Below are 17,922 nucleotides of genomic sequence, written 5' to 3' on the forward strand. Positions count from 1 at the left end.
AGTGTTTGGTGGGATCAGAAGGGTGTCATCTATTATGAGCTGCTAAAACCTGGTGAAACCATTGACACTGATCATCATTGTTGTTGTTGTTGTGGTCTTCAGTCCAGATACTGGTTTGATGCAGCTCTCCATGCTACTCCATCCTGTGCAAGCTTCATCTCCCAGTACCTACTGCAACCTACATCCTTCTGAATCTGTTTAGTATATTCATTTCTTGGTCTCCCTCTATGATTTTTGCCCTCCACGCTGCCCTCCAATACTAAATTGGCGATCACTTGATGCCTCAGAATATGCCCTGCCAAATGATACCTTCTTCTAGTCAAATAGTGCCACAAATTTCTCTTCTCTCCAATTCTGTTCAATACCTCCTCATTAGTTATGTGATCTACCCAGTGAAAATATACGTCAGTGACAGTGAAAAAGATAATCATTAAAAATAGTTATCACCTGTGCATAGCACTACACTGCATATAACACTGCATTTCAATGATTTCAGTACACTGAGGACAATAATTTACTGACAGTTAATGTTAAAATGGTAGAATTGCTGTCCAGAACTTCCCTTTAGAAGACAAAAAGTTGAATACTGCTGTTAAACAAACATAAAAGTGGTGACATTATCCTAGGTTTTGGAACTATCAATTCCTTTCTCTGGAAGGGGAAAGGGCGTGGGTAACGTTAAAAAGAAAAAGTAGGTTCCTCAGACCCCAGGATGCAAGGGATCCATCGGTAGTCAGGACTGCCATGTCCAACCTATCTCTTTTCTCTCTTTGAGGAAGGAACTTATAGCTCCAAAAGCTAGGATAATGTCATCACTTTTGCTTTCATATATATCTAATGACAAACTAAACATTTCAGCTCCTACCTTGCACAGTTCATAATTACATAGTGCATCACTTATAATCTGTAACATGGGTTATCCACATTTTTCTCCCAGGGAGGCAGAATGTTTGCCAAGTAACAAAAAAATGAGTGTTCATCAGAGTATTGACATGATCGGTATAGTAATAACAGAAGTGACTTATGACCACCGAAGTAGTAGCAGAACAAGTCGGAATAAGTGTGGCCAGATATGTTGAAAGAAAACTGAATACACTCTTTCCCACTGAAAACAGATCTACAGATAGCAGTCTATTTTTATATAAATAAATACAAAATTATGTTGTAGACCACTGAGGGTGCCTAAAGTAATCAGGTGTTATATGACATAAAATTTGTTGTAAAAGTACAGAAACCTTACTTACTTACTACTTAAAGGTGTTCAGAGTATAGGCTGGCATGATAATTCCAAGTAATGCCAGCAAATGTGCCAACAAGTAACTAGTACCATATTTTCTTACATTTACACACTCACCTACTTCACTGGGTGGAACAGTCTTAGACATTGTTGACCTTATAAGTGATGTACAGATTCCTCCAAAAGCATTAGCCAGGGCAGCTGCAAAATAATATCACTCTATAATGTTACTTAAACAATTAAAATTGTTTTAGGTCTTTGATTGCATTTCTGCATTCAATTTATGAATAGCATTTAATAAAATTGAATTTCAGTCAATTAACACTTGTCTGTTACAAATTCCATGGATGGAAGAAAATTAATTTTGCACCTGCCACACAGTATGACAAAAGTATGCTTTGCCGAAAGTTATTTACTAAATTTTTACAAAAACTAAATGGACAGAAAAAATAACATTTAGCCATATTTTATTTGGCCCAGAGAAAGGAAGTAACTTCACAATATAAACAAACAGCCCCTGCGCAAGAACAAAGCATTGTAAAGCCATGCCCCCCCCCCCCTCCCCCCAAATTTTATGTGAAAACCTATAACACATCAAATGTGTTTTGTTCTTTGGTGTAGATCAACTAACAATTTGAAACTACCTTGCAGAGAGAATGAAGTTATACAAATTTTTTGGCAGTAGAAACTTCAGAATGAAAATTTTATTGTCTCATTATGTACATATATAAATCACTGATTTAAAGTACAGGATACAAATAAAGTAACTGAGATACTTACTATAAGCCAAAAAATCTGAAATTAATCTTAATTTACAAAAGTCTTTAAAAATTTATTTCAGTACTCTACCAAGAAATCTTTATCCTCATTACATATTTCATGAGTGAATAACAAAGTTTTTGTGCTAGGAGGGCATGTAATTTTATCTTCAGTAAATCTACTTCCATACTGTGGCAGTTTTCACTTATTATAAATATTCATAGCTGTGTACTGAGGAGCCTGGGAGTAGAATTTTAATTCATGAGATGGAAATATGAATTTATCTTTGTTTCATGTGTCATACTTAGTTAAAATTGAGTCTCTAATTATGAGAAATTTCAGTCAAACAGTCCATAAATGTGAATCAACAGAATAGTTAAAATTTTTAGATCTCTGAAGAAACGTTGACACAAATCTCTAAGCTTAATACTACATTTATTTTTAATAATAGTTTTTGAATTAATAATATCCTATTAACAATACTTGCATTCCCCCAAAAGATTATTCCATACCCTACAATTGATTGAAGAGAATTGTGGTAAACAATTTTCCTAGTTCCATGCCACTTGTGTACGACAATACTGTCATTGTGAATGAAAGACTGTTTAGCTTGTTTGCAAAGTACTAGCTTATTCGAGAGGACCAGGATCAATTTCTACACATATCCTCAGGAATTTGGCACAATCTGATTCATTAAGTTCATGATTTCTATGGATTATTTGAATGTTATGTGATTTTGATTATTTAGTTTTAACTGCATTAGTTTTTTTGTGTTTAGTTTTAATCTATTTACGCCAAACCAACATTCTACATGGTTTAGCGTATAATGACTCTGGTGTTCTGTGATCTCACTACCAATGAGTACAGATATGTTGTCTGCAAATAAAATTGAGTGGAATGTTACATTAAAGGTAAATCATTTACATAAAATGGAACTGGGCCTAAAATGGCACACTGTGGTACTCCCTGTGAAATAATTTTCAATTCTGAGAAACAATTTCCTGTACCTGACATTAAAACTAACTTTTGCTTTCTATATGTTAAATATGATCTCAGCTATTTTAAAGTACTACTGTTTATTCCATATTTTTCTAATTTATGGAACAGTAAAGAGTGGTTTACACAGTCAAAAGCCTTTGTGAGGTCACATAAAATTACTGTGCCTTTTTGGGATTTTCCAGAGATACACAAATTTTCTCAACAAATTTGTTGATGCCACATATTGTACTCTTCCCTTCCTGGAAGCTGAAGTGATTTAATGTGATCATATTATATTTCAGTATGAAATTTTCAATCTGCATTGCAACAATTTTTGCGAATACTTTTGAGGATACTGGGAGAAGGCTTACTGGCTGGTAGTTACATCTTCTTTTGAGTCTTTCTTGAATAGTCACTTTACTACTGCATACTTTAATGCATCTGGGCAGCAACCTTCTTCAAATGACTTATTTATGATTTCAGATAGGGGTCCTGATATCATACTAGAAACCTCTTTAATTATCCTAGTGAGTATTTCATTCCATCCAGTCAAACTTTTGTTCCTAGGGGATGATACTACTTTTTCTACATCTTTAGGTATAATTCATTCAAATTTAATTACAACTTTCATGTTACCCTGATCGAATCTGAAGAGTTGGACATTATCTTGGCAACCTATTACATGAACATGTGATTTTGATATATTTATGAAAAACATTGAAATATTTTGTTAGTTCTGAAGAATTTACAATGGATTTGTCACCTATCTTAATTTTGGAGATGTGAGGACTGCCACCTATGACACCAAGTTCAGATTCTATCTCTTACCATACCACGTTTGATTTATTTGTAAGATTCAGAATGAATTTTGAGTTTCTCATTTCTTTTGCTGCCTTTACTGCCCTTCTAAATATGAAGGGGTACCCAAAACAATCACAATTATTTTTTAAAATCTATTTATTTTCAAATTGTTTACAAAACAACTTTATCCCCTTCAAAATACTCTCCATTGCAACTACCACATTTGTCCCACCAGTGCTTCCACTTTTTTTTTTTTTTTTTTTTTTTTTTCCAGTCTCATCAAATTGGTGTCCTTCCATGTCCTTTTCATGTGTGGAATAAAGAAAAAGTTGAACAGAGTCAGGTCAGGTGAGTAAAGTCCACTGGGTAATGGAACCATGCTATTTTTAGCCAAATACTGCCTAGCAGAGATGTCTGCGCTTGCACTTTTGTTGTCATGGTGGCAGAGATGTCTGTCTCAAATCAGGTCCTTTTGATGAACACTGTTGTGCAACCTTCCTGAAACTTTCAAATAAAAGATCTGTTGACAGTCTGTGGGCAAAAGTTATCGAATTTTTTCAACATTTTCGTTGATTCCGACAGCTGATGGACATCCAGAATGAGTTTCACCATCAATTGATATATCTTCATTCCTACATTGAGCAAATCACTTGTACACTTGAGCTTTTCCCATAGTGTCATCTTGGTAGGCTCTTTTTAACATCAAAACAGTTTCAGCAGCATTTTTGCCAAGCAGAAAACAAAATTTCACAGCTGCATGTTTTTCACTTAAATTTGCCATCATAAAAAATGAAACAAGAACACATCAGCACTAGCAAAAACAATCACTGCAGACGAATAGGACAAGCCAGGTCAACAACACAGGCATCACTTAACTGGCAATCAGTTGTGCTGTACATGCTTAGAGGCAGAAATGCATACTACAAAAGCTCTGCAATATTATGCCTCTTTTTTTCTTTTTTTTTCATACTCTTTTACACGTTTCCACATGGTTTATAAAAGCTAAATATTTATTACTTTTCAGAACAATGAAAGGAAAGGATAGATTGCTACTTACTGATGTTAAGTTGCAGACAGGCACAATTAAAAGACACTTACACATTGGTTTTTTGCCACCGCCTTCATCAGAAAAAGAAAGAGAAACACACACCATTCATTCACACAAGCAAGCACATCTTATGCACAATTAATGCCAACTCCTGCAGCTCAGACGAGGATGGCATTCAGTTTGAGCTGCTGGAGTAGGTGGTCATGTGTGTGCGTGTGTGTGTGTGTGTGTGTGTGTGTGTGTGTGTGTGTGTGTGTGTGTGAGAGAGAGAGAGAGAGAGAGAGAGAGAGAGAGAGGTGTGCTTGCCTGTGCGAATGAGTGATGTGTGTTTCTCTTTCTTTTTCTGATGAAGGCTATGACTAAAAGCGAATTTGTAAGTGTCTTTTAACTGTACCTGTCTGCAACTTAATGTATCATCCTTATGGTAAGTAGCAATCTATCTTTTCTTTACATTGTTGACATTCCAACCCGGAGTTTCTATTGTTTTTCACTTGACACTTTTATACCAGCAATTATCCATTTCAGTTGCTTGTCTTTCTATGGCAGACCATAGGTGGAAGTATCTAGTAAAAATATGAAAAACACTATCAAGAAATCTGTCATAATCTTTGAACTTGTAGTACAATGATCTACTGCCCAGTTTACTTCTTCATGAGTACAGCCAGCCGCGGTGGTCTCGCGGTTCTAGGCGCTCAGTCCAGAGCCGCGCGACTGCTACGGTCGCAGGTTCGAATCCTGCCTCGGGCATGGATGTGTGTGATGTCCTTAGATTAGTTAGGTTTAAGTAGTTCTAAGTTCTAGGGGACTGATGACCACAGATGTTAAGTCCCATAGTGCTCAGAGCCATTTGAACAATGAGTACAGCAAAACAAGTTTATATTTTCCTTACTCACGCATCATTTTTTTTTTTTTTTTTTTTTTTTTTTAAGTTGTCAGAATGTTATTTATACAAGTTGCAGAGAATGTTATTTATACAAGTTGCAGTTTGTTTACTCTCTGTAGTAAAATCTGTGTAATTTAGCTTAAGCCCATGAAATAGATCAATAAATTCTGTTGATACTCTGGATTCATTTATTATGTTTATGTTAAAAATCAGCAGCTATAATAATCCTTTTCTTTTCATCTTTCATTCACACAAGCAAGCACATCTCACGCACATATGACACCACCTCCTGCAGCTCGGAGCAGTATTTCTATAGCTTCTATATGAAACTCCTTAGTTTATACACAAATACTTTGTTTACTTCTTTACCTGAGGTAAAGAATTCTATACTGCTACTTGCAAATTTGTCCTCATCATTTAGAAAATTAAAACCATCCATTACCTTAAATGTTAAAGATTTTTTAACTAGTATGTAGCAAACCCAATTAATTTCATTACTTCTATAAAAATTACTGGCTACAACATAGTTCTCTACTTTATTAAGGATTTCAATGCAGTCTTTTGCTAGTCAATGTTCATTTGCATGAAGGACTAATCTATTTTTCCTCCCGCTAAGAATATTGGTAGATCTCAATTTTTGCTTTTGTACCCTTTATATGTTTCATATGTAAGTCATTTATGTTTAAATCCATCAAAAATGTGTGTTTGTTTCAACAATAGATTTTGTTAACAGTTTTTTACCTTTTATTCCTTTGTCAATAAACATCTAGCTGAATTCTGCAGACCCTAAACTGTTCAAATGTAAGCAATCCTGTGCTCTGCAGTCAGTGGTTATAAACTTATTTGGATATGTAAATATTGTTTTAGACTGTTACACTGTTCTCTGAGACTACTGTTTATTTTGTCTACACATTTGTCACTCACTGATTTTCTATGGACAGTGCCTTACAGTCACTGTTAATGCTGGAAATACATTTTTCACTGTTTTGATCAAATTGCATTAAGAAGTTTCTTCATATGTTAATTTAGTTGATGAGTTCTTGTCCCTGGGTGAACATGGACTGTCCATCTTAGAGCTACTACATTTTTAAGCACAGAATCTCCAATATTAGAAATTCATTTTCAACATTTTTTTGGTACTGTGTACTGTTTTTGTAGTTCCTGTTAGTCCACTTATATTTGTCTCCTGGTTTTGTATACTGTTTGTTATTTCCAGTGTTGCCAATCCCACATTCTATCACATTTAATATACAAGGTGTACAACTTTGCCAATAGGTGGCAACAAGGGTAAGTAGCGGTCGAAAGAAACAGATAGCAGACATCAGGCAGTTAGCTTGGACCTCGGTCAGCATAACCTCATTCAAACATTAGTCGATTTGTGTCCGCATCATAAAGCTGTTCTTGACTGAAAATTTCAGTTTACGAGCCCAATTCTGGTCATTGGCAGGAGGTGTTACTATTTTGTTCCAGTATGAAGAAAACAGCAGCTGAGTCTCACAGAATGCTCTTAAGCACATATAGTAAAGATGCTATTAGTGAAAGAATGTTTTGTGAGTGGTTTCAATGCTTTCAATGGAGATTTTAATGTCGTAGACCAGTACAGTGGTGGAAGAGAGACTGTTTTCGAAGATGCAGAATTGGAGACATTGCTGAGTGGAGACTCGCATAAAACTCAAGAAGAATTGGCACGATTAGTGGGAGTGACACAGCAAGCCATTTCAAAACATCTCAAAGCTATGGGCATGAATCAGAAAGAAGCAGCTTGGGTCCCTTGTGAGCTGAAACCAAGAGGCGTTGAACGGCGTTTGTGTGTTTGTGAACAGTTGCTTCAGAGGCAAAAACGAAATGTATTTCTGCATCGCATTGTGACCAGGGACACAAAATGGGTTCATTATCCCCTAAACTCAAAAATCATGGGGATATCCTGGCCATACTTCCACGTCGACAGCCAAACCGAATATTCACAGCTCCAAGATCTTGCTCTGCATTTGGTGGGACCAGCTCAGTCTCGTGTACTATGAGGTGTTAAAACCAAGTGAAACAATCACAGGTGCTCATTATCGAATGCAATTAATGCATCTGAGCAGAGTTTTAAAAAACAAATGGCCACAATACAGTGAGAGGCAAGATAAAGTGATTTTGCAGCATGACAACGCTTGACCCCACATTGCAAAAGAGGTCAAAATGTACTCGGAAATGTGAAAATGGGAAATACTAGCCCCCCACAGTATTCTCCAGACATGCTCCCTCCAACTGTCACATGTTTAGATCAATGGCACATGGTCTGGCTGACCAACATTTCCAGTCTTATGAAGCAGTGACAAATCGGATATATTCATTGATCACTTCAAAAGATGAACAATATTTTGACACGGGATTCGTACACTGCCCGAAAGATGGGTGGTGGCGGTGGTTAGTGTTTAACGTCCCGTCGACAACGAGGTCATTAGAGACGGAGCGCAAGTATTCTCCAGACATGCTCCCTCCAACTATCACATGTTTAGATCAATGGCACATGGTCTGGCTGACCAACATTTCCAATCTTATGAAGCAGTGACAAATCGGATATATTCATTGATCACTTCAAAAGATGAACAATATTTTGACACGGGATTCGTACACTGCCCGAAAGATGGGTGGTGGTGGTGGTTAGTGTTTAACGTCCCGTCGACAACGAGGTCATTAGAGACGGAGCGCAAGCTCGGGTTGGGGAAGGATTGGGAAGGAAATCGGCCGTGCCCTTTCAAAGGAACCATCTCGGCATTCACCTAAAACGATTTAGGGAAATCACGGAAAACCTAAATCAGGATGGCCGGAGACAGGATTGAACCGTCGTCCTCCCGAATGCGAGTCCAGTGTGCTAACCACTGCGCCACCTCGCTCGGTCCGAAAGATGGGAGAAAGCAGTAGCCAGTGATGAAAAAATACTTTGAATGATACATCTGTAACCAATTTGTTTCATTAAAGCCTCAAATGTTGGGGAAAAATGGCAGAAGCAAAGTTGTACACCTTGTACCACTGCAAAATGACAGACAACATTCAAAAGTAATGGCTCTAAGGCAGTTAATCTGCTCAAAGGCTCTGAGCTTCTGCCAAGGCTGACTTTATGGTCCAGAGCTACAAATAAAGTTGGAAAAATGATACAGTGCAGTGAAGAGATGAAAAGACTAAAACAGTAGAGCTGAGATTACAATGGAAAGTGCAATACTGAATAGTGAGCTTTTATATCCATTAATTCTTTCCTAAGGAAAAGTGAAAACATCAAAAACAAATATATATGAGTAATCCAAAGAGAAACTCTAGTCACTGATGGCTCAAAATAAGGAAATAATAATAACACAGGTTAACTAAATGAGAACTTTGTTGTCACTCTTTCCTACCAGTTTTAGCTTCTTCACTGAATCGTGATATTTATAGCCAAGATGTAAGATTCAAACTGAGCTTCATGAGGGCACTGCCTTTCTCAAAAATACTTAAGTCCATTATTTTCTTCCAAACAAGAGTTGTTACATACATACAAAAATTAAAGAGTTCTAACAGATACATTTCTTTGTGACCTTATGGTTATTTCTGGTTATTTGTTATCACTGTGAAAGAGTGTGGATACTTCAAAAATATCATTCTGTGACTTAATATTTGGCAGTAACATTACAGTTGTATGACTACGTTAATAACATCATGCCTTGAAATGAGGGACATCTTACCCAAGATCCTACCAAACCATCCTAAAGTCATATTCTGTTACCCAACAAACATCCTGGTCCATTCCTAAGCCACTCCTGCTCCCAAATCCTTGTCACAGGAATCATGTCCTGTCCTGTCCAGTTCCACCAACCCACCACTTCCTACTGCAGTCCTGTCACAGGCTTTCCTATCCCCTCAAAGCCAGGACACCTGTGAAAGCTGCCATGTCACATACCAACTCTACTGCAATCACTGCATAGGCTTTCATTTTGGTACGACAACCAACCAGCTGTCCACCAGAATGAATGGCCACTGCCAAACTGTTGCCAGCACAAAGCTGACCACCCAGTGGCAAAACATGCTCAATTTCAATGACTGCTTCACAACCCAGGCCACCTGGATCCTACCCTTCACCACCAGCTTCTCTGAACCACGCATGTTGGAGTTATCCCTCCAACACAGCCTTTGCTCCCAATACCCTCTTGCCCTCAATCTTAATTAATTTACTGTTCCCACACCCTCCACCCAACAGCTTCTGCATCCTCTGTCCTGTCAACTGCTCCTAATTAATGTCTCAATGTCACCTTCACTGTGAGCCACAGCCCACCAGCTCTGGCAGCCATGCATCAAATGCCTAGTACATGCACCTGCCACCTCTTCCTCCCCCATTCCTACCCAGCAAACCTGCTGCCTCCCTCCAAGCTGCTAGCTACACTTGTCCATCCAGCCAGCTTAATGTATGGGTACAGGAGAGAGTGTGTGTGTGTGTGTGTGTGTGTGTGTGTGTGTGTGTGTGTGTGTGTGTGTGTGTGTGTACACTCTAGTTTGGAAAAGGATTTATTCCTCAAGCTAGCAAATATCCTTTTTTCTTTTGTGTGTGCTTGTCAATCACTTTACGCTATTCAGTGAGTTGTCTCCATAACTCCTAAATTATTTAATAGTATAATTTATTTCTAAATTCATCAAACAGTTCTTAGTATTCAGTGTGAAGTTGGAATAATTTCTCTTTAATTTTTTGAATAATCACTTTTTAAAGTCCCTCTAGGATTTATAATTTAACCATACAGTGTACGCTCATGAGCAAGAGGACACACAAACTGCTGACATTCTTGTATACCTGAAACTACACTACTGGCCATTAAAATTGCTACACAAAGAAGAAAGGCAGATGATGAATGGGTATTCATTGAACAAATATATTATACTAGAACTGACATGTGATTATATTTTCATGCAATTTGGGTGCATAGATCCTGAGAAATCAGTACCCAGGACAACCACCTTTGTCTGTAATAATGGACTTGATATGCCTGGGCATTGAGTCAAACAGAGCTTGGATTGTGTGTACAGGTATAGCTGGCCATGCAGCTTCAACACGATACCACAGTTCATCAAGAGTAGTGATTGGTGTATTGTGACGAGCCAGTTGCTCTGCCACCATTGACCAGACATTTTCAATTGGTGAGAGACCTAGAGAATGTGCCGACCAGGGCAGCAGTCAAACATTTTCTGTATCCAGAAAGGCCCGTACGGGACCTGCAACATGCGGTCGTGCATTATCCTGCTGAAATGTAGGGTTTCGCAGGGATCAAATGAAGGGTAGAGCCACGGGTCGTAACACATCTGAAATGTAACATCCACTGTTCAGAGTGGCATCAATGCGAACAAGAGGTGACCGAGATGTGTAATCAATGGCACCCCATACCATCACATCGGGTGATACGCCAATATGGCGATGACAAATACACGCTTCCAATGTGCGTTCACCGCGATGTCACCAAACTTAGATGCAACCATCATTATGCTGTAAACAGAACCTGGATTAATCCGAAAAAATGATGTTTTGCCATTCGTGCACCCAGGTTTGTCATTGAGTACACCATCGCAGGTGCTCTTGTCTGTGATGCAGCATCAAGGGTAACCGCAGCCATGGTCTCTGAACTGATAGTCCATGCTGCTGCAAACGTCGTCGAACTATTCGTGCAGATGGTTGTTGTCTTGCAAATGTCCCCGTCCATGCTGCTGCAAACATCATTGAATTATTCGTGCAAATGGTTGTTGTCTTGCAAATGTCCCCATCTGCTGACTCAGAGATCGAGACATGGCTGCACGATCCATTACAGCCATGCGGATAAGATGCCTGTCGTCTCGACTGCTAGTGATACGAGGCTGTTGGGACCCAGCACGCCATTCCGTATTGCCCTCCTGAACCCACCGATTCCATATTCTGCTAACAGTCATTGGATCTCGACCAACACGAGCAGCAGTGTCGCGATACGATAAACTGCAATCACGATAGGCTACAATCCAATCTTTATCAAAGTCAGAAACGTGATGGTATGCATTTCTCCTCCTTACACGAGGCATCACAACAACATTTCACTAGGCAACACCGGTCAACTGCTGTTTGTGTATGAGAAATCGGTTGGAAACTTTCCTCATGTCAGCATGTTGTAGGTGTCGCCACCTGCGGCAGCCTTGTGTGAATGCTCTAAAAAGCTAATCATTGGCATATCAGAGCATCTTCTTCCTGTCGGTTAAATTTCGTGTCTGTAGCACATCGTCTTCGTGGTGTAGCAATTTTAATGGCCAGTAGTGTAAAACAGGCTATCTGGGAAGTAGGCTCCATTGACTAATCACTGCAACAGTCTTATTCAGGTGCCACAGATATGTGCATTACAGTGACCGTTACTTTCACTAAAAATATATAACTAAATTTAGTTGTGAACAATGCGAGCTATATTTACTGTGTTTTCAAATTTGCAGCAAAAGCGGTCAGTGTTTCTGGCTACCACATGGACAGCTGTGAATGATTTTTCTTTGAAAATGTTAACTAAATAGAGTGCAGTCTATGTGTTCTACACACAAGCCCCTCCTTACTGATATATTATGATACATCCCTCAGTTTGCAAGATATTGCCCACACTGTAGTATCATGGAATTGTTGTTTGGTGTAAGTATGAGCAAAATCATAATAGCCATGACATACAACTGAATGAGTGACTACTGAATTAGTATGACAGCAGCACAACTTTTCCAACAGATATGTAGAGACTGACTAATACAACACAACTGAGAATGTCACACTGAAGATAGAAATAGGTAACTGTCAAAAATAACTGATGAATTGTGGAAACATTTCATATGATATTTTGTGAGAACAGGCACATCATCATAACAACACTTGCTTTCCAGTTAACATGACTTTCATGAAATGCCTGCATGAAATGAAGGCTGATGCTTATCAGACTGAAGTACAAGAAAGTGTGTGCTCAATGGCTACCAATGATATAATAATATCTTATTAAGTCTGTATCACCCTGGAGGCAAGGGTATACCCAGTGATAGGCAGAGGAGGGAAGATCCTGTGCCCCCTCTGTCCCACTCGAGCCCACACCCTGCTCCCAAGGAAAATAATCTTCACAAACTCCACCACCAAATAGATATGTAATGGATATTGGCTAATACCAAATGTACGTGGAGCCATATGTCATAAAATCTCAAAACTACTCCATCATTCATTGTGGAACTAACACGAGAGATATAGACTGAGTGACTATTTGTGTAAAAAGCTTGAGGGATTTTCTGTTTTAATTGTATGTATATGTCACTCATCATTCACCAGTATATGATTAATTGCCGGTCCTTGTTTTCATTTTGTTTAATAGTTTCCTCCCTAATAATACGATTATCATAACAAATATTTAACTGCATAAATCAGATTATTGTTTCCAAAAACTTCACTATCTTTGCTTGAAAAATCTTTAGTAGTGCAATCATTTGCAATTTCAGTATAAATGATTAAAAAAGTGTGATTGACAACTCATTAACTTACCTAGGTACAGGTACCATGAATACGGTGAAAAAGCTGCCAGCAATGCAGATATGATCTTGCAAACGAAACCAAATGCAGCAACAAGTGTTTCAGAAAAGTGAAGAACATTTACAAAAATGTAAATAGTTCCAAATGTACCTAAAATGAAATAAAATATACGTTATTTAGATAAATAAGCCAAATGGAAGTGGAGACATTAATATTATAGTGTAAGAATGGATAGTTTCAAATAGTAATTTTCTGAGTAGTCAGAAGGACTATGTTGATATGAAACTGACTACCAACAGTAATCATATAATACAAATTACATAAAACAAATACATAAAACAAAACTGGTATGTCAAAAATCAGTACACCTTTCTTTCCAATGAAGAAGAAAGAGAAGAAGGAGATGCAAGTTGGAGTATAGATATATAAGTTCATCATCAATTTTATTATAAATTAACACTACAACTTACATAGTAATATGTAAAGATCTGCACAGTCATTTTCTTAAGTAATAAATGATATCTAATGATAGCTTGCTTTCATCAGTACCTGCCAATGTTTCACACAAAGTTAATTAATGGGTACACGTCATCAAATAGTGACATCTGTAAACAGAATTCATTTAAAAAGAGACCAATGTTGCTGTTTACAGAATTTGGTGCAGGATTACCTTAAGCACATTCCGTATACATACACCCACGACTTAAGTTCAACTAACCTTCTCCCCACAATTCTTATGTGTAGGTCAATAAAATACTGTCTAACTAGAATCCCAAACAGAATAAGAGGAACACAATAATAATAATGCCATATGGCTCAATGGTCTAGCCCACACCTCTCATTACATGAAGACACGCACAGCGCTTTTTAAGATGGATACTTTTTTTGCAAAGCACACACAGAATCTATAAAGTTACATTATCTTTGCAACTGTTTACATTAGAAGCCTCCCACCTGTCGTCTTCTACCAGGCTTGAAGATGGCAGTGATGATAATGATGATGATAATGGTCATGATGATGATGACAGTGAGCTGGTGCACCTTTCTTAGCATCTCAGGCTACTTGAATGGTTATTTATTACAAGCACCTGGTCTTTCCAAACCAATATCCATCACATCACAATGATTTCCAATGTGTCCTCTAGCTCTTTCATATGGTGTATTCTTCCTATAGACAGAACTGCAAAATAAATATAGTTACATCTACAAAAACTACCAGTATAAAAGTATACTGTAGTATGGATGCGAATCTGAAGGAACATACCATCTGAATATCACAAATCTTCAAAAATAAAGAGGATGAACTTCTAATAGTCAAACAGGAAATTGAGAAAGCAGGTGGGTGTATGTCAATGTCTTGTGCATATTACAACCTCACAAGGAAATGAATGAAATCAAATATATACACTTTGATGGATATAAGCTAACATCCTGTTGCTGCCAAACCAGTAAATGCAATGCAGGAGTGGCCATATATAGACAAAATGAAATCACTACCAAGACCCTTCAGATAAACAAATTTTTTGATGAATGCCTCTTTGAGTGCTTTACCACAATGGTGGATCATAAAACACACAAGTTAATAGCACTGTCAATTTACGGCCTGCTACCATGAAACATCATAAAGCTTAAAAAGCAGATAGAAACCGTTTTTATAAAGTTATACCAAAGTGACTGAAGAATCATCAATTGTGGAGATTTCAAATTTTTTTTCAGGTAGTAATAACTGAGGACACATACAGATGTTTACAAAATTCTATCAGACTGTGGCAGTAGTTATGTAGAACAGTCTATTCAAGTGATTTCCCAGTGTGTTACCAAACACTGAGTGGCACATAAGCCTTGAACTTTGCCCAATATATAACAAGCTAATGGGCAAAAATATATTTAATATGAAGCCAGAGAGTCAAAAAATAAGGCTACAGCAGATTCTGTGGGAGAAATGCTACTATTCAGTAGAAGAATTCATAGAGGATGACATGATAATTTGAGAAAGGGATAATTAATTGTTAGTCTTTTAGTGTATGTGTAACAAAATTGTATGATTATTATGATACCATTTGTTAAAATCAGTTGTTGTAATTAATTTGTTAGTTTTTTATTGTATGTGTATTTTTATATTGTATTATTGTCATGGTACCAATTGTTAAAATCAGGTGTTGTATGTATATGGTAAAACTTTACCAAAATTTTGACGTGTCTCCTGTACCTGAATCAAATGATTTAGATTATGTACGTCATGAGACTAATAAACCACAATTCACAATTCACAATTCTAGAAAAATCTGTATTTGCCAAACAGCCTTATGAAAAGCACAATCCTTCATTTAACATGTTGACTGCCATGAGGCTGCCAGTGGACAGTGCAGAGCCTCAATACTAGAAGCTGTGTGCTTGTCAGTGGCCACACTGCCACATCGGTTCACATTAACAAAAAAAACTGGAAATCACATAAAATTAATATATTTTGACTCCTTATTTACTTATATCGGTTATAGGTAAAAGTTTTGAAAGGGATAAAAATCTAGGATGCCTCCAGATACATCACATCTCAGCACCATTACGACAATGACTGCTGCTGTCTAATTACCTTACAACAAAAATTAGAAACAAAAATTGTTGTAAACAATAGGTAAACTACAATAAAATTAATTAACTTGTATAATACACAGTTATTGAATAGGTGAGCAGGATGCAGATACAAAGCAATCAGTATGTCTTTGAAAAACAAGATGGGCAAAGAGATTTGTTGCAGGTCTCACAGAGTTTGACTACTGTTCTCATTTATTTCAAAGCTACAGATCTTCCACAAGTTTCAGAAATCTTTAAGTTATACTCCTGACATCTGTTTTACATTTACTGAGAGAGGTGGCACTGTGGTTAGCAGGCATGACCCATATTCACAAGGACGACAGTTCAAATCCCTGTCTGACCATCCAGATTTAGGTATTCCATGAATTGTGTAAATGACTTAAGGCAAATGCTGCCATGCTTCCTTTGAAAGGTCATGGTTGATTTACTTTCTTACCCTTCACAGATCCCAGTTTGTGCTGTATCTCTAATGACCTTGTTGTCCATGGGACAGCAAACTCTAACCTTCTTTCTTTCCTTCTTTCGTGCTTTTCTATTTCTGTTAGCTTTCCTTGTGTAACTGTCAAGCAGTGGTCTTTTGCATTTCCTGATATCAGACCATGAGACTGTGGTAATCTACGTTGGCTCCTATTAAACATTGAGCAAGACATTGTACCCAATTTCCTGTACACCAGTGTCAACTCAATCAAAAAATACAAATTAATGCTCAGTACTGCTACTAGAAATGTAACTGTGACCAAGGCTAAACTGATAATATATTACGAAGCAAGATAACATTTAAAGGGCACATTCAACTATAGTACAGTATATGTTTCATCAATGAGCTGCATTGGCTGTGAATGTATTATCAGATTACACTTCACTAAGCACAATGAAGTTTGTAGCCACCAACAGACACATGGTGTCAGCATCAGGCTGTGTTGCATTTGCTGGTGGCCTTGTGGCAAATGGCATATGAAGCATATTCTAACCCACACTTCAAGATATGGCGACCCAATCATCAAATAAGCTGTGGAAATTATAATGTGTGCCAACAATTTTAATAAAGACTCAAGCTATACATTCATCAATGTATGCAAAGCAGGCACCTGATATCAAAGGACTGCATGATTATGGTCATTGTTGTACACTGTAATGAAAACAAAGATGCTGTAGATGATGTGTCATTGTTGGCACCAATGTAAATTCTGATAATAGCAGAAACTACTGCAGTATATAGAGCTGCATGATTCTGTCACTCCTTTGACAATCCGTTGCTTTCCTGATGAAGAGAATGGTGGAAATTGTCAACAGATAATTAACCAATATGTTCAGTGAAAACAGTTATACAACAAATTCAAAATGGTTAATCCATTAAGCTATATAAAAAATACTGATATTATTACTAGAATAAATTAATTTTCTATAAACCCATATGGATGTCCTGCCAACAACAGACTCCGAGAAAATATTTTGTTACAGATTTTGGTCTTTTGTCACCAGATGATAAACTGAAAATATGCTCATACATGCCTAACCTTTTAAAAAGAATCCAGACTGATTCTTTTATTCTACAGTGAATGTATGATGTTCGTACTCATCAAAACTGTGAGACAGACCATAACAAATGTCAATACCTTCACTTTTTGGGCAATGCTCTTACCATGTTAACGTTCCAAGTAAGCTCATGAGGGGCTGAAACAGATGCTGTCTTGCATAATTTGTTATACTGGTAACCCTGGAAGGAAGGTATTTCACAGAATCAAAATGTTGCTTCAGACAGATAGCAATTCAGTTGCCAGAAGTCCATCTGCATACTTAGATAAACTATCAGTCCTCAGAGAACTCTGATGCTGGCCATGAGTCAGGACAAAATAGTTCAGTAATTCAGAGTACTGCCTGTTAAAAATATTCATTATGGTTAGAATTCTGGCAGGACACCACAGAATAAGTCCACCAGGAACTTTCATAAAGGTAGGCTAGAGTGAAAGGTTTGTTACCAAAACAGCTCTCAAAATCATACGTGAGGACAAATGTAAATTTTAAACCAGTTGGTACCAACTTTTCAGTGTCATTGCATATTTATTATGTTACAGTTTCAGCATTTCTGAACAAATTTCATTGATATAAGTTTATCT

At 37.4% G+C, this 17,922-nt stretch overlaps 1 protein-coding gene across 1 annotated transcript in view; it reads right to left on the minus strand.

The window, feature by feature from the left end:
* LOC124607281 (proton-coupled folate transporter-like) overlaps positions 1-17,922 on the minus strand; it is a 326,877-nt gene that overhangs the window by 67,457 nt on the left and 241,498 nt on the right. Inside the window, exons 8-9 of the mRNA XM_047139560.1 lie at positions 13,226-13,363; positions 1,355-1,438 (exon numbers count right to left, since the gene is read on the minus strand). Coding sequence (XP_046995516.1) covers positions 1,355-1,438; positions 13,226-13,363 — 222 coding nt within the window. The remainder of the gene's footprint in view (positions 1-1,354; positions 1,439-13,225; positions 13,364-17,922) is intronic.

The sequence above is a fragment of the Schistocerca americana genome, chromosome 3 (assembly GCF_021461395.2).
Source record: "Schistocerca americana isolate TAMUIC-IGC-003095 chromosome 3, iqSchAmer2.1, whole genome shotgun sequence".
Lineage (NCBI taxonomy): Eukaryota > Metazoa > Arthropoda > Insecta > Orthoptera > Acrididae > Schistocerca > Schistocerca americana.